At 45.6% G+C, this 24,859-nt stretch overlaps 1 protein-coding gene across 2 annotated transcripts in view; it reads left to right on the top strand.

Moving 5' to 3' along the window:
- LOC120024960 (solute carrier family 12 member 4-like) overlaps positions 1-24,859 on the top strand; it is a 75,265-nt gene that overhangs the window by 26,414 nt on the left and 23,992 nt on the right. The window contains exons 1-11 of one of the 2 annotated variants that reach the window (XM_038969351.1): positions 10,567-10,719; positions 12,841-12,935; positions 13,454-13,585; positions 14,200-14,346; positions 14,750-14,804; positions 15,005-15,135; positions 15,575-15,816; positions 16,168-16,382; positions 23,992-24,156; positions 24,306-24,404; positions 24,620-24,677. In XM_038969351.1, coding sequence (XP_038825279.1) covers positions 10,602-10,719; positions 12,841-12,935; positions 13,454-13,585; positions 14,200-14,346; positions 14,750-14,804; positions 15,005-15,135; positions 15,575-15,816; positions 16,168-16,382; positions 23,992-24,156; positions 24,306-24,404; positions 24,620-24,677 — 1,457 coding nt within the window. In that variant the 5' untranslated portion in view covers positions 10,567-10,601. Of the gene's footprint in view, positions 1-10,566; positions 10,720-12,840; positions 12,936-13,453; positions 13,586-14,199; positions 14,347-14,749; positions 14,805-15,004; positions 15,136-15,574; positions 15,817-16,167; positions 16,383-23,991; positions 24,157-24,305; positions 24,405-24,619; positions 24,678-24,859 lie in introns of those variants that run through there. The other variant, XM_038969350.1, reaches the window with a different exon arrangement.

The raw sequence follows: 24,859 nt of genomic DNA, 5'->3' as shown, positions 1-24,859 counted from the left end.
GTCAGTCCGACTAGTCTTTGGTATAGTTCTGTTACAGGCAGACTCTAGTCTAGGGTATAGTTCTGTGTCAGGCAGACTAGTCTAGGGTATAGTTCTGTGTCAGTCAGACTAGTCTAGGGTATAGTTCTGTGTCAGTCAGACTAGGCTATGGTATAGTTCTGTGTCAGTCAGACTCTAGTCTAGGGTATAGTTCTGTGTCAGTCAGACTCTAGTCTAGGGTATAGTTCTGTGTCAATCAGACTCTAGTCTAGGGTATAGTTCTGTGTCAGTCAGACTCTAGTCTAGGATATAGTTCTGTGTCAGTCAGACTAGTCTAGGGTATAGTTCTGTGTCAGTCAGACTAGTCTAGGGTATAGTTTTGTGTCAGGCAGACTAGTCTAGGATATAGTTCTGTGTCAGTCAGACTCTAGTCTAGGGTATAGTTCTGTGTCAGGCAGACTCTAGTCTAGGGTATAGTTCTGTGTCAGTCAGACTAGTCTAGGGTATAGTTCTGTGTCAGTCAGACTCTAGTCTATGGTATAGTTCTGTGTCAGTCAGACTCTAGTCTATGGTATAGTTCTGTGTCAGTCAGACTCTAGTCTAGGGTATAGTTCTGTGTCAGTCAGACTAGTCTAGGATATAGTTCTGTGTCAGGCAGACTAGTCTAGGGTATAGTTCTGTGTCAGTCAGACTAGTCTATGGTATAGTGCTGTGTCAGTCAGACTCTAGTCTAGGGTATAGTTCTGTGTCAGTCAGACTCTAGTCTAGGGTATAGTTCTGTGTCAGTCAGACTCTAGTCTAGGGTATAGTTCTGTGTCAGGCAGACTCTAGTCTAGGGTATAGTTCTGTGTCAGGCAGACTCTAGTCTAGGGTATAGTTCTGTGTCAGTCAGACTAGTCTAGGGTATAGTTCTGTGTCAGGCAGACTCTAGTCTAGGGTATAGTTCTGTGTCAGGCAGACTCTAGTCTAGGGTATAGTTCTGTGTCAGGCAGACTCTAGTCTAGGGTATAGTTCTGTGTCAGTCAGACTCTAGTCTAGGGTATAGTTCTGTGTCAGTCAGACTAGTCTAGGGTATAGTTCTGTGTCAGTCAGCCTCTAGTCTAGGGTATAGTTCTGTGTCAGTCAGACTCTAGTCTAGGGTATAGTTCTGTGTCAGACAGACTCTAGTCTAGGGTATAATTCTGTGTCAGGCAGACTAGTCTATGGTATAGTTCTGTGTCAGTCAGACTCTAGTCTAGGGTATAGTTCTGTGTCAGTCCGACTAGTCTAGGGTATAGTTCTGTGTCAGTCCGACTAGTCTAGGGTATAGTTCTGTGTCAGTCAGACTCTAGTCTAGGGTATAGTTCTGTGTCAGTCAGACTAGTCTAGGGTATAGTTCTGTGTCAGTCAGCCTCTAGTCTAGGGTATAGTTCTGTGTCAGTCAGACTCTAGTCTAGGGTATAGTTCTGTGTCAGACAGACTCTAGTCTAGGGTATAATTCTGTGTCAGGCAGACTAGTCTATGGTATAGTTCTGTGTCAGTCAGACTCTAGTCTAGGGTATAGTTCTGTGTCAGTCCGACTAGTCTAGGGTATAGTTCTGTGTCAGTCCGACTAGTCTAGGGTATAGTTCTGTGTCAGTCAGACTCTAGTCTAGGGTATAGTTCTGTGTCAGTCAGACTCTAGTCTAGGGTATAGTTCTGTGTCCGTCAGACTCTAGTCTATGGTATAGTTCTGTGTCAGGCAGACTAGTCTATGGTATAGTTCTGTGTCAGGCAGACTCTAGTCTAGGTTATAGTTCTGTGTCAGGCAGACTAGTGTAGGATATAGTTCTGTGTCAGTTAGACTAGTCTATGGTATAGTTCTGTGTCAGGCAGACTCTAGTCTAGGGTATAGTCCTGTGTCAGGCAGACTAGTCTAGGGTATAGTTCTGTGTCAGTCAGACTAGTCTAGGGTATAGTTCTGTGTCAGTCAGACTAGTCTATGGTATAGTTCTGTGTCAGTCAGACTAGTCTAGGGTATAGTTCTGTGTCAGGCAGACTAGTCTATGGTATAGTTCTGTGTCAGGCAGACTCTAGTCTTGGGTATAGTTCTGTGTCAGGCAGACTAGTCTAGGATATAGTTCTATGTCAGTCCGACTAGTCTTTGGTATAGTTCTGTTACAGGCAGACTCTAGTCTAGGGTATAGTTCTGTGTCAGGCAGACTAGTCTAGGGTATAGTTCTGTGTCAGTCAGACTAGTCTAGGGTATAGTTCTGTGTCAGTCAGACTAGGCTATGGTATAGTTCTGTGTCAGTCAGACTCTAGTCTAGGGTATAGTTCTGTGTCAGTCAGACTCTAGTCTAGGGTATAGTTCTGTGTCAGTCAGACTCTAGTCTAGGGTATAGTTCTGTGTCAGTCAGACTCTAGTCTAGGGTATAGTTCTGTGTCAGTCAGACTAGTCTAGGGTATAGTTCTGTGTCAGTCAGACTAGTCTATGGTATAGTTCTGTGTCAGTCAGACTAGTCTAGGGTATAGTTTTGTGTCAGTCAGACTCTAGTCTATGGTATAGTTCTGTGTCAGTCAGACTCTAGACTAGGATATAGTTCTGTGTCAGTCAGACTAGTCTAGGTTATAGTTCTGTGTCAGGCAGACTACTCTAGGGTACAGTTCTGTGTCAGGCAGACTAGTCTAGGGTATAGTTCTGTGTCAGTCAGACTCTAGTCTAGGGTATAGTTCTGTGTCAGGCAGACTCTAGTCTAGGGTATAGTTCTGTGTCAGGCAGACTCTAGTCTAGGGTATAGTTCTGTGTCAGTCAGACTAGTCTAGGGTATAGTTCTGTGTCAGGCAGACTCTAGTCTAGGGTATAGTTCTGTGTCAGGCAGACTCTAGTCTAGGGTATAGTTCTGTGTCAGGCAGACTCTAGTCTAGGGTATAGTTCTGTGTCAGTCAGACTCTAGTCTAGGGTATAGTTCTGTGTCAGTCAGACTAGTCTAGGGTATAGTTCTGTGTCAGGCAGACTCTAGTCTAGGGTATAGTTCTGTGTCAGTCAGACTAGTCTAGGGTATAGTTCTGTGTCAGACAGACTCTAGTCTAGGGTATAATTCTGTGTCAGGCAGACTAGTCTATGGTATAGTTCTGTGTCAGTCAGACTCTAGTCTAGGGTATAGTTCTGTGTCAGTCAGACTAGTCTAGGGTATAGTTCTGTGTCAGTCAGACTAGTCTAGGGTATAGTTCTGTGTCAGTCAGACTCTAGTCTAGGGTATAGTTCTGTGTCAGTCAGACTAGTCTAGGGTATAGTTCTGTGTCAGTCAGCCTCTAGTCTAGGGTATAGTTCTGTGTCAGTCAGACTCTAGTCTAGGGTATAGTTCTGTGTCAGACAGACTCTAGTCTAGGGTATAATTCTGTGTCAGGCAGACTAGTCTATGGTATAGTTCTGTGTCAGTCAGACTCTAGTCTAGGGTATAGTTCTGTGTCAGTCCGACTAGTCTAGGGTATAGTTCTGTGTCAGTCCGACTAGTCTAGGGTATAGTTCTGTGTCAGTCAGACTCTAGTCTAGGGTATAGTTCTGTGTCAGTCAGACTCTAGTCTAGGGTATAGTTCTGTGTCCGTCAGACTCTAGTCTATGGTATAGTTCTGTGTCAGGCAGACTAGTCTATGGTATAGTTCTGTGTCAGGCAGACTCTAGTCTAGGTTATAGTTCTGTGTCAGGCAGACTAGTGTAGGATATAGTTCTGTGTCAGTTAGACTAGTCTATGGTATAGTTCTGTGTCAGGCAGACTCTAGTCTAGGGTATAGTCCTGTGTCAGGCAGACTAGTCTAGGGTATAGTTCTGTGTCAGTCAGACTAGTCTAGGGTATAGTTCTGTGTCAGTCAGACTAGTCTATGGTATAGTTCTGTGTCAGTCAGACTAGTCTAGGGTATAGTTCTGTGTCAGGCAGACTAGTCTATGGTATAGTTCTGTGTCAGGCAGACTCTAGTCTTGGGTATAGTTCTGTGTCAGGCAGACTAGTCTAGGATATAGTTCTATGTCAGTCCGACTAGTCTTTGGTATAGTTCTGTTACAGGCAGACTCTAGTCTAGGGTATAGTTCTGTGTCAGGCAGACTAGTCTAGGGTATAGTTCTGTGTCAGTCAGACTAGTCTAGGGTATAGTTCTGTGTCAGTCAGACTAGGCTATGGTATAGTTCTGTGTCAGTCAGACTCTAGTCTAGGGTATAGTTCTGTGTCAGTCAGACTCTAGTCTAGGGTATAGTTCTGTGTCAGTCAGACTCTAGTCTAGGGTATAGTTCTGTGTCAGTCAGACTCTAGTCTAGGGTATAGTTCTGTGTCAGTCAGACTCTAGGGTATAGTTCTGTGTCAGTCAGACTAGTCTATGGTATAGTTCTGTGTCAGTCAGACTAGTCTAGGATATAGTTCTGTGTCAGTCAGACTCTAGTCTAGGGTATAGTTCTGTGTCAGGCAGACTCTAGTCTAGGGTATAGTTCTGTGTCAGTCAGACTAGTCTAGGGTATAGTTCTGTGTCAGTCAGACTCTAGTCTATGGTATAGTTCTGTGTCAGTCAGACTCTAGTCTAGGGTATAGTTCTGTGTCAGTCAGACTCTAGTCTAGGGTATAGTTCTGTGTCAGTCAGACTAGTCTAGGATATAGTTCTGTGTCAGTCAGACTCTAGTCTAGGGTATAGTTCTGTCTCAGTCAGACTAGTCTATGGTATAGTGCTGTGTCAGTCAGACTCTAGTCTAGGGTATAGTTCTGTGTCAGTCAGACTCTAGTCTAGGGTATAGTTCTGTGTCAGTCAGACTCTAGTCTAGGGTATAGTTCTGTGTCAGGCAGACTCTAGTCTAGGGTATAGTTCTGTGTCAGGCAGACTCTAGTCTAGGGTATAGTTCTGTGTCAGTCAGACTAGTCTAGGGTATAGTTCTGTGTCAGGCAGACTCTAGTCTAGGGTATAGTTCTGTGTCAGGCAGACTCTAGTCTAGGGTATAGTTCTGTGTCAGGCAGACTCTAGTCTAGGGTATAGTTCTGTGTCAGTCAGACTCTAGTCTAGGGTATAGTTCTGTGTCAGTCAGACTAGTCTAGGGTATAGTTCTGTGTCAGTCAGCCTCTAGTCTAGGGTATAGTTCTGTGTCAGTCAGACTCTAGTCTAGGGTATAGTTCTGTGTCAGACAGACTCTAGTCTAGGGTATAATTCTGTGTCAGGCAGACTAGTCTATGGTATAGTTCTGTGTCAGTCAGACTCTAGTCTAGGGTATAGTTCTGTGTCAGTCCGACTAGTCTAGGGTATAGTTCTGTGTCAGTCCGACTAGTCTAGGGTATAGTTCTGTGTCAGTCAGACTCTAGTCTAGGGTATAGTTCTGTGTCAGTCAGACTAGTCTAGGGTATAGTTCTGTGTCAGTCAGCCTCTAGTCTAGGGTATAGTTCTGTGTCAGTCAGACTCTAGTCTAGGGTATAGTTCTGTGTCAGACAGACTCTAGTCTAGGGTATAATTCTGTGTCAGGCAGACTAGTCTATGGTATAGTTCTGTGTCAGTCAGACTCTAGTCTAGGGTATAGTTCTGTGTCAGTCCGACTAGTCTAGGGTATAGTTCTGTGTCAGTCCGACTAGTCTAGGGTATAGTTCTGTGTCAGTCAGACTCTAGTCTAGGGTATAGTTCTGTGTCAGTCAGACTCTAGTCTAGGGTATAGTTCTGTGTCCGTCAGACTCTAGTCTATGGTATAGTTCTGTGTCAGGCAGACTAGTCTATGGTATAGTTCTGTGTCAGGCAGACTCTAGTCTAGGTTATAGTTCTGTGTCAGGCAGACTAGTGTAGGATATAGTTCTGTGTCAGTTAGACTAGTCTATGGTATAGTTCTGTGTCAGGCAGACTCTAGTCTAGGGTATAGTCCTGTGTCAGGCAGACTAGTCTAGGGTATAGTTCTGTGTCAGTCAGACTAGTCTAGGGTATAGTTCTGTGTCAGTCAGACTAGTCTATGGTATAGTTCTGTGTCAGTCAGACTAGTCTAGGGTATAGTTCTGTGTCAGGCAGACTAGTCTATGGTATAGTTCTGTGTCAGGCAGACTCTAGTCTTGGGTATAGTTCTGTGTCAGGCAGACTAGTCTAGGATATAGTTCTATGTCAGTCCGACTAGTCTTTGGTATAGTTCTGTTACAGGCAGACTCTAGTCTAGGGTATAGTTCTGTGTCAGGCAGACTAGTCTAGGGTATAGTTCTGTGTCAGTCAGACTAGTCTAGGGTATAGTTCTGTGTCAGTCAGACTAGGCTATGGTATAGTTCTGTGTCAGTCAGACTCTAGTCTAGGGTATAGTTCTGTGTCAGTCAGACTCTAGTCTAGGGTATAGTTCTGTGTCAGTCAGACTCTAGTCTAGGGTATAGTTCTGTGTCAGTCAGACTCTAGTCTAGGGTATAGTTCTGTGTCAGTCAGACTAGTCTAGGGTATAGTTCTGTGTCAGTCAGACTAGTCTATGGTATAGTTCTGTGTCAGTCAGACTAGTCTAGGATATAGTTCTGTGTCAGTCAGACTCTAGTCTATGGTATAGTTCTGTGTCAGTCAGACTCTAGTCTATGGTATAGTTCTGTGTCAGTCAGACTCTAGTCTAGGGTATAGTTCTGTGTCAGTCAGACTAGTCTAGGATATAGTTCTGTGTCAGTCAGACTCTAGTCTAGGGTATAGTTCTGTCTCAGTCAGACTAGTCTATGGTATAGTGCTGTGTCAGTCAGACTCTAGTCTAGGGTATAGTTCTGTGTCAGTCAGACTCTAGTCTAGGGTATAGTTCTGTGTCAGTCAGACTCTAGTCTAGGGTATAGTTCTGTGTCAGGCAGACTCTAGTCTAGGGTATAGTTCTGTGTCAGTCAGACTAGTCTAGGGTATAGTTCTGTGTCAGGCAGACTCTAGTCTAGGGTATAGTTCTGTGTCAGGCAGACTCTAGTCTAGGGTATAGTTCTGTGTCAGGCAGACTCTAGTCTAGGGTATAGTTCTGTGTCAATCAGACTCTAGTCTAGGGTATAGTTCTGTGTCAGTCAGACTCTAGTCTAGGATATAGTTCTGTGTCAGTCAGACTAGTCTAGGGTATAGTTCTGTGTCAGTCCGACTAGTCTAGGGTATAGTTCTGTGTCAGTCAGACTCTAGTCTAGGGTATAGTTCTGTGTCAGTCAGACTAGTCTAGGGTATAGTTCTGTGTCAGTCCGACTAGTCTAGGGTATAGTTCTGTGTCAGTCAGACTCTAGTCTAGGGTATAGTTCTGTGTCAGTCAGACTCTAGTCTAGGGTATAGTTCTGTGTCAGTCAGACTCTAGTCTATTGTATAATTCTGTGTCAGGCAGACTCTAGTCTAGGGTATAGTTCTGTGTCAATCAGACTCTAGTCTAGGGTATAGCTCTGTGTCAGTCAGACTCTAGTCTAGGGTATAGTTCTGTGTCAGGCAGACTCTAGTCTAGGGTATAGTTCTGTGTCAGTCAGACTAGTCTAGGGTATAGTTCTGTGTCAGGCAGACTCTAGTCTAGGGTATAGTTCTGTGTCAGGCAGACTCTAGTCTAGGGTATAGTTCTGTGTCAGGCAGACTCTAGTCTAGGGTATAGTTCTGTGTCAGGCAGACTCTAGTCTAGGGTATAGTTCTGTGTCAGGCAGACTCTAGTCTAGGGTATAGTTCTGTGTCAGTCAGACTCTAGTCTAGGGTATAGTTCTGTGTCAGTCAGACTCTAGTCTAGGATATAGTTCTGTGTCAGTCAGACTAGTCTAGGGTATAGTTCTGTGTCAGTCCGACTAGTCTAGGGTATAGTTCTGTGTCAGTCAGACTCTAGTCTAGGGTATAGTTCTGTGTCAGTCAGACTCTAGTCTAGGGTATAGTTCTGTGTCAGTCAGACTCTAGTCTATTGTATAATTCTGTGTCAGGCAGACTCTAGTCTAGGGTATAGTTCTGTGTCAATCAGACTCTAGTCTAGGGTATAGCTCTGTGTCAGTCAGACTCTAGTCTAGGGTATAGTTCTGTGTCAGGCAGACTCTAGTCTAGGGTATAGTTCTGTGTCAGTCAGACTAGTCTAGGGTATAGTTCTGTGTCAGGCAGACTCTAGTCTAGGGTATAGTTCTGTGTCAGGCAGACTCTAGTCTAGGGTATAGTTCTGTGTCAGGCAGACTCTAGTCTAGGGTATAGTTCTGTGTCAGGCAGACTCTAGTCTAGGGTATAGTTCTGTGTCAATCAGCCTCTAGTCTAGGGTATAGTTCTGTGTCAGTCAGACTCTAGTCTAGGGTATAGTTCTGTGTCAGTCAGACTAGTCTAGGGTATAGTTCTGTGTCAGTCAGTCTCTAGTCTAGGGTATAGTTCTGTGTCAATCAGACTCTAGTCTAGGGTATAGTTCTGTGTCAGTCAGACTCTAGTCTAGGATATAGTTCTGTGTCAGTCAGACTAGTCTAGGGTATAGTTCTGTGTCAGTCCGACTAGTCTAGGGTATAGTTCTGTGTCAGTCAGACTCTAGTCTAGGGTATAGTTCTGTGTCAGTCAGACTAGTCTAGGGTATAGTTCTGTGTCAGTCCGACTAGTCTAGGGTATAGTTCTGTGTCAGTCCGACTAGTCTAGGGTATAGTTCTGTGTCAGTCAGACTCTAGTCTAGGGTATAGTTCTGTGTCAGTCAGACTCTAGTCTAGGGTATAGTTCTGTGTCAGTCAGACTCTAGTCTATTGTATAATTCTGTGTCAGACAGACTCTAGTCTAGGGTTTAGTTCTGTGTCAATCAGACTCTAGTCTAGGGTATAGTTCTGTGTCAATCAGACTCTAGTCTAGGGTATAGTTCTGTGTCAGTCAGACTAGTCTAGGGTATAGTGCTGTGTCAGGCAGACTCTAGTCTAGGGTATTGGTTCATTGTATATATCTATCAGGGAGAAGATTGTCAAGCAGATACAGCCTGTGTTTCCATTAGGTGGACTTCACCGCTCTTCTATTGATTGTTTATTGATTGAATGGTAAGTAACAGGTCAGGAACACTTTGGTCTTAGTGGTTGTTTTTACAGTGGCACACAGCAGCACTGATCATAGGCCTTTACACAAAAAGACACAACCTCAATTGGTGCCCCACCCTAGTGCTTACTAGACCATTTGGACTTGCCTTTTCCTGGTTCCTTTGTTTGAATGGGACCACATTGAAAATATGGCAACCAAATGTGTGGTGGTTTTACTGGTGTGTTTAAAGCTTAAAATAATCTGCAAATATGGTATTTGTTCATATCTTGGCTAATAGTCTGCTTTGTATTAAATGTAAAAAGACAAAGAAAGAAGCGGTTGGAACTAGAAACAGAGTAAAGAAGGATCTTCCAGAATTCATTCTGCAGATGGAAGTTGGCCTGTAACTTCACTACACCAGTGATATTTTGACAATTCTAGTAATAGGCCTAGTTCAAAGACCTCTTCAGTCAAACACATATAAAACAACTTCATTATATGTCTGGATAGCTTTGGAAACTTGGGTAGTCATACTATTTCTCTCTGTAAAAAGCTCAAGTGAGTGCTGCCAGTAATGTGCTGTCTAATAGTAACAAGACGTTCAGACAGAGGTGCCTGTTCAGCACAGCAGGAGGGGCGGGAGGCTCGGCAGGGTTGGTAGTCTGTCTCACTTTGTTGGCAGTCGTTTGATCTTGTGGCTCAGAGGCATTTTTGTGGAGGCACCGTTTGTTCGTTGACTTGTTGGGACCTGTCGTTGTAAATCCCTGTGTGCTGTTCTTTCAGCGCAGTGGAACTCAGGGGGGCTCTCTGTGAGTCGTTCATAACAGTTCTGTTAATCTTTCATCTGTTTTAATTAGACATCAAACGTCAGGTCAGGAGAACCCCCTCTGGACCAGTCAACTTTACAAACGGCCCCCCGTCCCCACACCCTCCATCCTCTTAATAAGACCGACATGAGGAGGGGGTTGTGGTAGAGAGAGAGAGACATTTGGAAACATATAAGCGAACAGTACAGACAGAGATAAAGGATTATATGTTGTTTTCAAGTTCAGCATCCTTCGGTCATTGTTTAGAACTGACGCTATGATGGCATGCACATTGCAATGTAAACACAAACACAGTGACATCCTTCCTGTCATGTTCTCACATGGCACTAACAGCAAACTGACACTAGAGGACAGTATTTGAATTGATTTGATCTTGTCTCTTTCCCTGCCCATTTTCAATTACATCATACTAGTGAGTGAGTGTTAGGTCTTTACACACGTATTCCCATCTAATCTCAGAAATGGTACGAGGAGTTGACTCATCATTAGTGATTAAGTGGGCCATTTTTTCTATATGTTTCACAGCATATCATTTTGAGATGCCATTATGCGTTGTACGTAGTTGTGAAATACTTTAAGATCTTCATATGCTTACTGTGTGTTTGCTCTGGCCTCTGCTCTACAACCCACAGTGTATATGTATGTGTGCCTGCGTGCTTGCTTGTGTGTACTCGCTCCTGTGTGTGCACTCCCCCTCCTGTGTGTGTGTGTGTGTGTGTGTGTGTGTGTGTGTGTGTGTGTGTGTGTGTGTGTGTGTGTGTGTGTGTGTGTGTGTGTGTGTGTGTGTGTGTGTGTGTGTGTGTGTGTGTGTGTGTGTGTGTGTGTGTGTGTGTGTATGCAGCCTCACGCTGTGTGTTCTGGCCCAAGCCCCTCAGTGAGTGACAGTTTGCCCTGTGTGACAGTGTGTTCTGAATGGCGCCTGACTATGTCCCGAGCCAGAGATCACAGTACACTGCTCTCTGCACACACTGTGGCAGCATGGTCACCCTCAGCAGCACTGAGGTACTGAACACTGTGGTACCGGAGACAGGTAAGTAGAGAACCTTGGCACCACAACCAGCATGGGTCTAGTTTTAGAATAGATGCCGGAGAGAAGTTAGCATTGTGTGTTTCGTGTTCAGCCCTACTTATAGGGTACAGCAGTTGGGTAATTGTCTGTGGCTCAGGATGTTAGTAATGTAACCGGTTGGATTTGGGCTGCAAGCAAATATTGTTTGAAGAGACTCGACGACTTGTCATGCTCTCTGATGAGCCAAAGGTCAGGATCCTAATTTCTAGAAATAGATTGGTTTGTGTGTCGTGTATTATCATATCACACAGATGCTGTGTGCACTGCCAGTAGCCCCAGGCTCATATCCTGCCTCAGCTTGATGTATCAAGAGAAACAGAGAACAGAGTTTAAACCAGTGAGAATTTACAATGCAACTTTTTTGTCGTCTCTGCTCTATTTAACATTGACTGATTTTAGTTTTTGCCTGGATGATGTTTGGATATGAATTTATCTTTGGGTGAATGCTTTGCTTACTGGTGATGCAAGAGAAGTCGCTCAATTGCTCAATCTTGTTTAATGACATCACATTAATCTTGATCAGCAATGCTGGGTTGAAACATTTTGCAATTGAGGGTTTGAGTGAATTCCTTCCTATTTTCTCTGTGCCTGATATGCTAAAGACATTAAAAGCAGTATAATAGTGTAGGACGCAGGTCTCTGGTTACAGTATACCTCACATAGCAGCTGCCGGGGTTGATGACTTTGAACGTGGGAGTGGGAGACTGAGACAGACAGTGATGTCATACTGTAGGTTGTAGGCAGACTGTGGGAACTAACTTGGAGATTCATCACAGTTAGCACCATAGACCGTATATACTGTGGTTGACAGGGTTGCATCGTTGCATGGTTTTGATGGCTATAGTACTGTAGTTATTATTAGTCGTCCCTTTTCCTGTAACCTCTACAGATATCTTTAAAGTTTATTTGTCTCAAATGTCATTTTTTGTGTTTTTATGTTGCAACGTGTTGGTTGAGATGAAAACAAACAGACTGCTGGTTTACAATAGAGCACCAGCATGCATGAATGGGAACTGATCACAAACAGACTGCTGGTTTACAATAGAGCACCAGCATGCATGAATGGGAACTGATCACAAACAGACTGTTGGTTTACAATAGAGCACCAGCATGCATGAATGGGAACTGATCACAAACAGACTGCTGGTTTACAATAGAGCACTAGCATGCATGAATGGGAACTGATCACAAACAGACTGTTGGTTTACAATAGAGCACCAGCATGCATGAATGGGAACTGATCACAAACAGACTGTTGGTTTACAATAGAGCACCAGCATGCATGAATGGGAACTGATCACAAACAGACTGTTGGTTTACAATAGAGCACCAGCATGCATGAATGGGAACTGATCACAAACAGACTGTTGGTTTACAATAGAGCACCAGCATGCATGAATGGGAACTGATCACAAACAGACTGTTGGTTTACAATAGAGCACCAGCATGCATGAATGGGAACTGATCACAAACAGACTGCTGGTTTACAATAGAGCACCAGCATGCATGAATGGGAACTGATCACAAACAGACTGTTGGTTTACAATAGAGCACCAGCATGCATGAATGGGAACTGATCACAAACAGACTGCTGGTTTACAATAGAGCACCAGCATGCATGAATGGGAACTGATCACAAACAGACTGCTGGTTTACAATAGAGCACCAGCATGCATGAATGGGAACTGATCACAAACAGACTGCTGGTTTACAATAGAGCACCAGCATGCATGAATGGGAACTGATCACAAACAGACTGCTGGTTTACAATAGAGCACCAGCATGCATGAATGGGAACTGATCACAAACTCTCTCATTATCACATTTCATACTTTATAATAACCCCTGTTTATCTTACCAAGGTACTGGTTGAAAATGTTATCCTTGCCTACTTTATACATGTTATCCTTGCCTACTTTATACATGTTATCCTTGCCTACTTTATACATGTTATCCTTGCCTACTTTATACATGTTATCCTTGCCTACTTTATACATGTTATCCTTGCCTACTTTATTTATACATGTTATTCTTTCCTACTTTATAAATGTTATATTTCTCTTCTTCTATCTCTTTTTTCAGGCCATGGAAATCACAAGGAGGATAGTCCTTTCCTCAGCAGTGCAGATGCTGACAGGAAGACTGATTTCTATGACAGGAACCTGGCCTTGTTTGAGGTCTGTCTTTAAAGAACAGTCCAGTGGTTCCAGATTTCTAGGAAATATGACCTATAATTAATTACAATTTGAGTGAAATAGTTTTCCTTCCAAAAAAAGTGTAATTAAATATGTTAACTGCTTTTTTATGTTGGAATGTTGGTGGGTGTTTGTTCTCCAAATTATGATTTGGCCACAGATAGGAGTATAGGATGAGTCAATAACATTATTTGGGTGTGAGTTAACAGAATAAAAGTGATATTTTCACTGGACAGTTATTTTAAGAGTGGCTCTCAGTGACACTGATACATGACATGATTATACATAACATATCACCTTTTAACATCAGTATTTGCTAATCTCAACTGCCTAGATTGATCGATCACTAGATAGACCACCACTCCTCCTTCAACCTATACAAATTAAATTCCTTACACTGCACTATAATACCCTTTTACTGTAGGCTATTACACCCCAAAGACACATCAGGTACCCATCCACCTCTAACTGTTCCCTGTTCTGCTGTCCCTGTCCTGCAGGAGGAGTTGGACATCCGTCCCAAGGTGTCATCCCTCCTCAGCCGGCTGGTCAACTACACCAACATTACCCAGGGAGCCAGGGAGCACGAGGAGGCCGAGAACACAGAGACGTCACTCAGGAAGGCCCCAAAGGTCAGAAGTCACAAAAACTACCTCTCTCTTCTTTTGAGATTCAAACAGGCTTTAGTCTCTCTCTCTCTACCCCTCTGTCTCTGCGCATGTTTGGATCTGAGCTTGCATGCGTGTGCTTTGGGTTGTGTTGGTGCCTGTTTGTGCCCTGTGGGCCCCCTGTTGAGAGTTGATCAATATTTTACCTGATCAATAATTCTGATCAATTAGTCATTTCCTGTGGGTCTATCTGTGCTACATACCATATTCAGAAACACACACAAAAACATAGACACTGAAACACACTACTCACACAAATATGGAAAACTACAGCAGTACTATCATAGTTATCTTAACAACCAAATCACTCACATCTGTCTTCTTTCTGTCACTATTTATGTTTGGTTCCTTTTCCCTTCCTGATTGAGATTAGATTAAGACTGTAATGATAGAAATTGTCATTCTTATGAATTTTTCCTCTCTCCCTCGCTCTCTCTCTCTGTTCTCTTTCTTAATTTCTCTGTCTCTCTTTCTCTGTCTCTCTTTCATTATTGTAATCCCTCTCTCTCTGTTCTGTTTGTTCTCTCGCCCTGTCTCACTCACTCTCTTTGTCTCACTTCATCTCTCTCTCTCTGCAGTCCCCCAACATGGGTACCCTGATGGGAGTCTACCTGCCCTGTCTACAGAACATCTTTGGTGTCATCCTGTTCCTTCGCCTAACGTGGATCGTGGGCACAGCCGGCATCGTCCAGTCATTCCTCATCGTCCTCATGTGCTGCTCATGTGTTAGTACACACACACACACACACATTGTGGATGCACACACACACACACACACAGTCTGGCAATGTTAGAAGACCATTGACACCCTATTCTTGTCCACTTGCCAAACCTACTGTTAAAACTGGGTCACCAGCCAGTCAGCCAGTTAACATTACCAGGCTGAATAGAACCCACAGCAGTTTCCACACCCTGCTGTTTACTCCAAAGGACATGTAATATATTTGTGATTTATGTCTCAACCTTTCCAATATGATTGATGAATTCTGTTCAGTTGTCCAATGACAAGTGATGCCTCTATTGCTAAGTGTGTTTATTATGTGGATAAAGAGCAGAGTGTATGGGTCTCATAAAGACTGACTGGCCTGGCCTTATTTGATGGTGTTCACATTCTCTCCTGTTTGACAGACAATGCTCACTGCCATATCCATGAGTGCCATAGCTACAAATGGTGTTGTCCCAGGTGAGGGTACAGTACAAGCTTTGAAGACTGAGAATCCAAACTTACATTTTACACTTAAAACACTTTAGTTGTAACAGTTACATAAACATGACATTAACAAGATAATATCATTTTTTATGACATGACTAACAAATGATCACACCATCAGTCTATTCTGACCAGTTTCATCCATGTTAACTCTGTTCTGCTCTCTGTTGTAGCCGGAGGGGCGTACTTCATGATCTCTCGTTCCCTGGGTGCTGAGTTTGGGGGGGCTGTAGGAATCTGTTTCTACCTGGGAACAACCTTCGCTGCTGCCATGTACATACTGGGAGCTATAGAGATCTTCCTGGTGAGTTATCATCTGCTCCCAAATGGCACCCTATTCCCTATTTAATGCACTACTTTTGATCAGGACCTATAGTAGTGCAATATGTAGGGATAGGGTGCAATTTGGGATGCAACCAATATACCGCAGTAAAATAGGTCAATGTACTCAATCATATTGAGATGGAGTAACTTACATGTAAAAATGGGATCCAATAACATTAGCTGAACAAACATTTGATCCACATAATGTTGCTGTTGTAGACTGTAGTATATGACTAATATTCATATATTCGGAGTACTCAAAATACATTTAAAGTGAAAGGCTTCTGTTCTGCTCTTACTGTATAGTGAGTTGTAGAAGCCATTATAAGTGCATTATGAATGCACATATAAGGTATTAAATGTGTGTGTCTCACAGAAAGTGTACCTAAATTACTTTTGTTTTCATTGTGCTCTCCCAGAAATACCTGGTTCCCCAGGCGGCTATCTTCCACGCCAGCGACCACCACGGGGGCGACAGTGCCATCCTCAACAACATGAGGGTGTACGGCACCATCTGTCTCAGCCTCATGGCCGTGGTGGTCTTTGTGGGGGTGAAATACGTCAACAAGCTGGCCTCTCTCTTCCTGGCCTGTGTCATCATCTCTATCGTCTCCATCTACGCCGGGGCCATTAAGTCCGTTTTCCAACCGCCCGACTTCTCGTAAGACACTGGGGATTTTTTTACTTCTTTGTCTAAACAGGAAATGGGAATAATGGTATAATTGATGTGAATTTAATTTGGTGTTAATGATCAGTTTGTCCCCGACGGAAGCAAAAACACTTGCTGTTCCACTGGCTGGAATGGTCAATGGAGATAAAATTCAATTTCCATTGTTGAACTTTGTCCTAAAGTTCTAGCTACTGTATGCATACTGTAAATGTTTTTCAGTGTAGCTATAATATAGCTAATATCTGATCTAAAGTAGAGTGAAAACACATATCATCACATTATCATGACATGTTATCATCACTCTGTTGATAATCAGAACCAATAATATTCCTCTTTCTCCAGGATCTGTATGTTGGGTAACAGGACATTGGTGAGAGATCAGTTTGACGTGTGTAGTAAGACGGCTCTAGAGGGCAATGTGACTGTACCTAGTCAGCTGTGGAGGAACTTCTGTAGCTCTGGCAACATGAGTAGTCCTCAATGTGACGACTACTTCAACCAGAACAACGTTACAGAGATACAGGGAATACCAGGACTGGCCAGCGGCATCATCAGAGGTAAAGACCAAAGTCAGAGGATGGACCATATTTGTAATGATATGGCTATTACCACGCTCCTGGGTCTAGGATACAGATCTAAGATCAGCTTCCCCCTCCCACAGTCCTTACCTTAACCATTAGTGGGGGGAAATGTATAACTGACCCAAGATTAGCATCTGGGGGCAACTTCACCCTATTACTATAGCCAATGGGGGCCAGCCAGCTAGGGGGCAGCAGAGCCACATCCACTTTTATTTATTTTTATTTGCTTTACCTTTATTTAACCAGGTAGGCTAGTTGAGAACCAGTTCTCATTTACAACTGCGACCTGACCAAGATAAAGCAAAGCAGTGCGACACAAACAACAACACAGAGTTACACATGGAATTTACAAACATGCAGTCAATAATACAATAGAAAAGGTGTGTGCAAATGAGGTAGGATAAGGGAGGTAAAGGCAATAAATAGGCCATAGTGGCAAAATAATTACAATATAGCAATTAAACACTGGAGTGATAGATGTGCAGAAGATGAGTGTGCAAGTAGAGATACTGGGGTGCAACGGATGAAAATAAATAAAATAAATAACAGTATGGGGGATGAGGTAGTTGGATCGGCTATTTACAGATGAGCTATGTACAGGTGCAGTGATCTGTAAGCTGCTCCGACAGCTGGTGCTTAAAGTTAGCGAGGGATACGTGAGTCTCCAGCTTCAGTGATTTTTGCAGTTCGTTCCAGTCATTGGCAGCAGAGAACTTGAAGGAAAAGCGGCCAAGGGAGGAATTGGCTTAGGGGGTGACCAGTGAGATATACCTGCTGGAGCATGTGCTACATATGGGTGCTGCTATGGTGACCAGTGAGCTGAGGTAAGGCGGGGCTTTACCTAGCAAAGACTTGTAGATGACCTGGAGCCAGTGGGTTTGGCGACAAATATGAAGCGAGGGCCAGCCAACGAGAGCATACAGGTCGCAGTGGTGGGTAGTATATGGGGCTTTGGTGACAAAACAGATGGCACTGTGATAGAGTGCATCCAGTTTGCTGAGTAGAGTGTTGGAGGCCATTTTGTAAATGACATCGCTGAAGTCAAGGATCAGTAGGATAGTCAGTTTTACGAGGGTATGTTTGGCAGCATGAGTGAAGGATGCATTGTTGCAAAATCGGAAGCCGATTCTAGATTTAATTTTGGATTGGAGACGCTTAATATGAGTCTGGAAGGAGAGTTTACAGTCTAGCCAGACACCTTGGTATTTATAGTTGTCCACATATTCTAAGTCAGAACCGTCCAGAGTAGGGATGCTGGACGGGCAGGCAGGTGTGGGCAGCGATCGGTTGAAGAGCATGCATTTAGTTTTACTTGCATTTAAGAGCAGTTGGAGGCCACGGAAGTAGAGTTGTATGGCATTGAAGCTCGTCTGGAGGTTAGTTAACACAGTGTCCAAAGAAGGGCCAGAATTATACAAAATGGTGTCGTCTGCGTAGAGGTGGATCAGAGAATCACCAGCAGCAAGAGCAACATCATTGATGTATACAGAGAAGAGAGTCTGCCCGAGAATTGAACCCTGTGGCACCCGCAATGAGACTGCCAGAGGTCCGGATAACAGGCTCTCCGATTTGACACACTGAACTCTATCCGAGAAGTAGTTGGTGAACCAGGCGAGGCAGTCATTTGAGAAACCAAGGCAGTCGAGTCTGCCGATAAGAAATGTGGTGATTGACAGAGTCGAAAGCCTTGGCCAGGTCGATGAATACAGCTGCACAGTATTGTCTCTTATCGATGGCGGTTATGATATCGTTTAGGACCTTGAGCGTGGCTGAGGTGCACCCATGACCAGCTCGGAAACCAGATTGCATAGCAGAGAAGGTATGGTGGGATTCGAAATGGTAGGTGATCTGTGTGTTAACTTGGCTTTCGAAGACCTTAGAAAGGCAGGGCAGGATAGATATAGGCTTGTAGCAATTTGGGTCTAGAGTGACTCCCCGTTTGAAGAGGGGGATGACCGCGGCAGCTTTCCAATCTTTGGGGATCTCAGACGATACGAAAGAGAGGTTGAACAGGCTAGTAATAGGGGTTGCAACAATTTCGGCAGATCATTTTAGGAAGAGAGGGTCCAGATTGTCTAGCCCGGCTGATTTGTAGGGGTCCAGATTTTGAAGCTCTTTCAGAACATCAGCTATCTGGATTTGGGTGAAGAGAAATGGGGGAGGCTTGGGCAAGTTGCTGTGGGGGGTGCAGGGCTGTAGACCGGGGTAGGGGTAGCCAGGTGGAAAGCAAGGCCAGCCGTAAAAAAATGCTCATTGAAATTCTCAATTATCATGGATTTATCGACGGTGACAGTGTTTCCTGTGTTTCCTTCAGTGCAGTGGGCAGTTGGGAGGAGGTGCTCTTATTCTCCATAGACATTACAGTGTCCCAGAACTTTTTGGAGTTTGTGCTACAGGATGCAAATTTCTGTTTGAAAAAGCTAGCCTTTGCTTTGCTAACTGCCTGTGTATATTGGTTCCTAACTTCCTGTCACGTCCTGACCATAGTGCTTATGTGTTTTGCTTGTTTTAGTGTTGGTCAGGACGTGAGCTGGGTGGGCATTCTATGTTGTGTGTCTAGTTTGTCTGTTTCTGTGTTCAGCCTAATATGGTTCTCAATCAGAGGCAGCTGTCAATCGTTGTCCCTGATTGAGAATCATATATAGGTGGCTTGTTTTGTGTTGGGATTTTGTGGGTGGTTGTTTCCTGTGTCAGTGTTTGTGCCACACGGGACTGTGACGGTTGGTTCGTTTGTTGTTTTGTATTTTGTCTAGTTTTCGTGTTATTAAATCATGGAAACTTACCACGCTGTACATTGGTCCTCCGATCCTTCTCGCCTCTCCTCGTCCGATGAGGAGGACGACTTAGACTGCCGTTACAGAACCACCCACCTAACTCGGACCAAGCAGCGTGGCAACGGGCAGCAGCGACAGCAGCAGCGGTACCAGGAGGAATGGACATGGGAGGAAATTCTGGACGGTAAAGGACCCTGGGCAGAGCCAGAGGAGTGTCGTCGCCCCAAAGCGGAGCTGGAGGCAGCAAAAGCGGAGAGGCGGCATTATGAGGCGCTAGCAAGGCAGAGCGGCTGGAAGCCCGAGAGGCTCACCCAAACATTTCTTGGGGGGGGCTAAAGGGGGCTAGTGTGGCGAAGTCAGGTAGGAGACCTGCGCCCACTTCCCATGCTTACCGTGGAGAGCGGGAGTACGGGCAGACACCGTGTTATGCGGAAGAGCGCACGGTGTCTCCTGTACGTGTGCTTAGCCCGGTGCAGGTTATTCCACCTCCCCGCACTGGCCGGGCTAGATTGAGCATTGAGCCAGGTGCCATGAAGCCGGCTCAACGCGTCTGGTCTCCAGTGCGTCTCCTCGGGCCGGCATACATGGCACCAGCCTTACGCATGGTGTCCCCGGTTCGCCAACACAGCCCAGTACGGGTTATTCCACCTCCCCGCACTGGTCGGGCTACGGAGAGCATTCAACCAGGTAAGGTTGGGCAGGCTCGGTGCTCAAGGGAGCCAGTACGCCTGCACGGTCCGGTATATCCGGCGCCACCTTCCCGCCCCAGCCCAGTACCACCAGTGCCTACACCACGCACCAGGCTTCCAGTGCGTCTCCAGAGCCCTGTTCCTCCTCCACGCACTCTCCCTGTGGTGCGTGTCTCCAGCACAGTACCTCCAGTGCCGGTACCACGCACCAGGCCTATAGTGCGCCTCGAGAATCCAGTGTGCCCTGTTCCTGCTCCCCGCACTAGCCTTGAGGTGCGTGTCTCCAGTCCGGTACCACCAGTTCCGGCACCACGCACCAGGCCTACTGTGCGCCTCAGCAGGTCAGAGTCGGCCGTCTGCCAAACGCCGCCTGCACTGCTCGTCTGCTCAACGCCGCCTGCACTGCTCGTCTGCCCAGCGCCGTCTGAGCCATCCGTCTGCCCAGCGCCGTCTGAGCCATCCGTCTGCCCAGCGCCGTTAGAGCCGCCCGTCTGTCCCGAGCCGTTAGAGTCGTCCGTCAGTCAGGAGCCGCCAGAGCCGCCAGCCAGTCAGGAGCCGCCAGAGCCGCCAGCCAGTCAGGAGCCGCCAGAGCCGCCAGCCAGTCAGGAGCTGCCAGAGCTGCTCTCCAGTCATGAGCTGCCCTCCAGTCATGAGCTGCCCTCCAGTCATGAGCTGCCCTCCAGTCATGAGCTGCCCTCCAGTCATGAGCTGCCCTCCAGTCATGAGCTGCCCCTCAGCCCGGAGCTGCCCCTCAGCCCGGAGCTGCCCCTCAGCCCGGAGCTGCCCCTCAGTCCGGAGCTGCCATTAGTCCGGAGCTGCCCTTCAGTCCGGAGCTGCCCCTCTGTCCTGAGCTACCTCTCTGTCCTGAGCTACCTCTCTGTCCTGAGCTACCTCTCTGTCCTGAGCTACCTCTCTGTCCTGAGCTACCTCTCTGTCCTGAGCTACCTCTCTGTCCTGAGCTACCTCTCTGTCCTGAGCTGTCTCCTAAATCATGTGGGGACCTTGGTGAGGATTCCTAGGTCAAGGTCGGGGGCGAGGGTCGCCACTCAAAGGACGCTAAGGAGGGGGACAAAGACAATGGTGGAGTGGTGTCCTCGTCCTGCGCCGGAGCCGCCACCGCGGACAGATGCCCACCCAGACCCTCTCCTTGAGTTTTAGCACCTCAGGAGGGGGGTACTGTCACGTCCTGACCATAGTGCTTATGTGTTTTGCTTGTTTTAGTGTTGGTCAGGACATGAGCTGGGTGGGCATTCTATGTTGTGTGTCTAGTTTGTCTGTTTCTGTGTTCAACCTGATATGGTTCTCAATCAGAGGCAGCTGTCAATCGTTGTCCCTAATTGAGAATCATATATAGGTGGCTTGTTTTGTGTTGGGATTTTGTGGGTGGTTTTTTCCTGTGTCAGTGTTTGTGCCACACGGGACTGTGACGGTTGGTTCGTTTGTTGTTTTGTATTTTGTCTAGTTTTCGTGTTATTAAATCATGGAAACTTACCACGCTGTACATTGGTCCTCCGATCCTTCTTGCCTCTCCTCGTCCGATGGGGAGGACGACTTAGACTGCCGTTACACTTCCCTGACAAGTTGCATATCGCGGGGGATATTCGATGCTAATGCAGTATGCCACAGGATGTTTTTGTGCTGGTCAAGGGCAGTCAGGTCTGGAGTGAACAAAGGGCTATATCTGTTCCTGGTTCTACATTTTTGGAACATGGCATGCTTATTTAAGATGGTGAGGAAAGCACTTTTAAAGAACAACCAGGCATCCTCTACTGTCGGAATGAGGTCAATATCCTCCCAGGATACCCAGGCCAGGTTGATTAGAAATGCCTGCTCGCTGAAGTGTTTTAGGGAGTGTTTGACAGTGATGAGGGGTGGTCGTTTGACCGCAGACCCATTATGGACGCAGGCAATGAGGCAGTGATCACTGAGATCCTGGTTGAAGACAGCAGAGGTGTATTTGGAGGGCAGGATAGTTAGGATGATATCAATGAGGGCGCCCGTGTTTACAGATTTGGGGTTGTACCTGGTAGGTTCATTGATCATTTATGTGAGATTGAGGGCATCAAGCTTAGATTGTAGGATGGCCGGGGTGTTAAGCATGTCCCAGTTTAGGTCACCTAACAGCACGAGCGCTGATAGATAGGGGGCAATCAATTCCCATATGGTGTCCAGGGCACAGCTGGGGCCAGAAGGTGCGCTATAGCAAGTGGCAACGGTGAGAGACTTGTTTCTGGAAAGGTGGATTTCTAAAAGTAGAAACTCAAATTATTTGGGCACAGGCCCCCTTTGGCAGTTCTATCTTGTCGGAAAATGTTATAGTTAGGGATGGAAATGTCAGGGTTTTTGGTGGCCTTCCTAAGCCAGGATTCAGACACGGCTAGGACATCCAGGTTGGCCGAGTGTGCTAAAGCAGTGAATAAAACAAACTTAGGGAGGAGGCTTCTAATGTTAACATGCATGAAACCAAGGCTTTTACAGTTACAGAAGTCAACAAATGAGAGCGCCTAGGGAATGGGAGTGGAGCTGGGCACTGCAGGGCCTGGGTTAACCTCTACATCACCAGAGGAACAGAGGAGGAGTAGGATAAGGGTACGGCTAAAGGCTATAAGAACTGGTCGTCTAGTTCGGAACAGAGAGTAAAAGGAGAAGGTTTCTGGGCACGGTAGAATAGATTCAAGGCATAATGTACAGACAAAGGTATGGTAGGATGTGAATACAGTGGAGGTAAACCTATGCATTGAGTGACAATGAGAGAGATAGTCTCTAGAAACAACATTTAAAAATCAGGTGAGGTCACCGCATGTGTGGGCGGTGGAACTAAAGGGAGAGCCTCTAAGGCGTATTGAACAGGGCTAGAGGCTCTACAATGAAATAAGGCAATAATTACTAACCAAAACAGCGATGGACAAGGCATATTTACATTAGGGAGAGGCATGCATAGCTGAGTGATCATTGGGTCCAGTGAGTAGCTGGGCGAGCTGGAGACACGGCGATTCAGACAGCTAGCGGGCCGGGGCTAACAGAAGGGCCTTAGAGGGATGTGGTGTCGGGAGAAGTCAGTTGTAGCCCCTTCGTACAGTTACGTCGGCAGATCAGTCGTGATGGATCAGCAGGGCTCCGTGTAGTAAAAGGGTCCAGGCCAATTGGCAAAATAGGTATAGTAGCCCCCCCTGATGGACTTCTTCAGCTAACAGTCCGGTGTGCTCTAGACAGCTAGCGGGCCGTGGCTAGCAGATGGGCATTCAGGGGACGTTGTGACGGGGGAGCCAGTTGAAAAACTCTCTCGGCGGATTACGTTGGTAGTTCAGTCGTGAAGGATCGGCGGGGCTCCGTATCGGCAATAAAAAGGGGTCCAGGCCAATTCGCAAAATAGGTATTGTAGCCAAAGGAGTGGCTGATGGACCTCTTCAGTTAGCTGGGAGATGGGCCTAGCATAAGCTATCTCCAGGCTAATTGGTGCTTGCTTCAGGACAGCTAGCTAGCTGCGATGATCCAGTTGAAGAGGTTCAGAGCTTGCAGTAGGAATCCGGGGATATGGAGAATAAGAAGTCCGATACACTCTGGGTTGAATCGCGTTGTGCAGACTGGCAGGAGTTGTCCGAGCTAAAGGTTAGCTGATGACCACTAGCAGTGGCTAGCTGACTACTAGCTAGTAGCTAGTTAGCTGGCTAGCTTCTGTTGGTGTTCCGGTTCTGAAGTAAAGAAAATGGCAGATCCATACCACATTGGGTGAGATGGGTTGCAGGAGAGTATGTTGAAGTTGGGGTTAAGAAAAATATTTTAAAAAATATGCGAAGAAAAAAATATATAAATAGATATATACCTGGGACAAGACAAGACGAAGACAAAAGACGTCTGACTGCTACGCCATTTTACAATAGTGATGACATGTAATTACAGTAAAACATAGCTAAATCACTACAAACATGTTGTATGCAAAGTCTATCTAAAAAGTGAATTTATATACTTTGTAAAACATTTTCTGTTATTATAACAATAATTTGTGATGCTGTAGAGCTTTGGTGGGTGTTGCCGTGCCATTAGGTGGATGCCATTACGTTGCTTACTTTGTGGATGGGATGCTAGCATTTCTATAAACTTGGTTCCTGATGTATGTTTTAGATAACATGTGGGGAGACTACCTGGAAAAAGGTCAGATCTTGGAGAAGGCAGGTCTGCCCTCAGTAGACGTCCACGGGGCTGTGGAGAGCGTCGGCCTGTACGTCTCAGCTGACATCGCTACCTCCTTCACCCTCCTGGTGGGAATCTTCTTTCCCTCCGCCACAGGTAAGACCTGGCAACCCAGAGCCATAACTGGCAACACCAGACCAATAAACCAGCTGGCAACCCAGAGACATTTTTGTTCACTGATTGGTTGAGTCAACATTCTGAGAGTTGTCAGTAACTAATGTGTCCTTCATGTCCCTGTACTGTAGGTATCATGGCAGGCTCCAACAGATCAGGAGATCTGAAAGATGCTCAGAAGTCCATCCCTATTGGAACCATCTTGGCTATAACCACTACTACCCTTGTCTGTATCCTTTCATGGAGTCAATAGTCAAATCAAATCAACATTTATTTGTCACTTGCACATGATACAGCAGGTGTACAGTACAGTGAAATGCCTACTTGCAAGCTCTTCCTCATCCATGTCAATAGGCAGTGTTCTCCCCAAGTTGTTCAATGTCTAGATACATCCATCTTCCATACTGCATGTGTTTCTGTGTGTTCCTTAACATCCTGCCGTCAGATTTCAGCTCTGTGGTTCTGTTTGGGGCCTGTATTGAAGGAGCGGTCCTAAGGGACAAGTAAGTGAACTTGTCTGTAGCATTAGGCCACATCTTTGACATCACAAGATATATTCAAGTCCAGACAATAGCCTGTCTGCTTCTCAACAACATACAGTACAAGCTTGTAATTATATTTGTTGGCATGGCAAAGAACTTCAGATGCTGTGTTTGTTGGTATTGATAATGGCCCTGCTAACAGG

The sequence above is a fragment of the Salvelinus namaycush genome, chromosome 30 (genome assembly GCF_016432855.1).
Source record: "Salvelinus namaycush isolate Seneca chromosome 30, SaNama_1.0, whole genome shotgun sequence".
Taxonomy (NCBI): Eukaryota; Metazoa; Chordata; class Actinopteri; order Salmoniformes; family Salmonidae; genus Salvelinus; species Salvelinus namaycush.
Note: the sequence above shows the minus strand (reverse complement) of the source record. Positions and strands in the feature narration are given on the sequence as shown.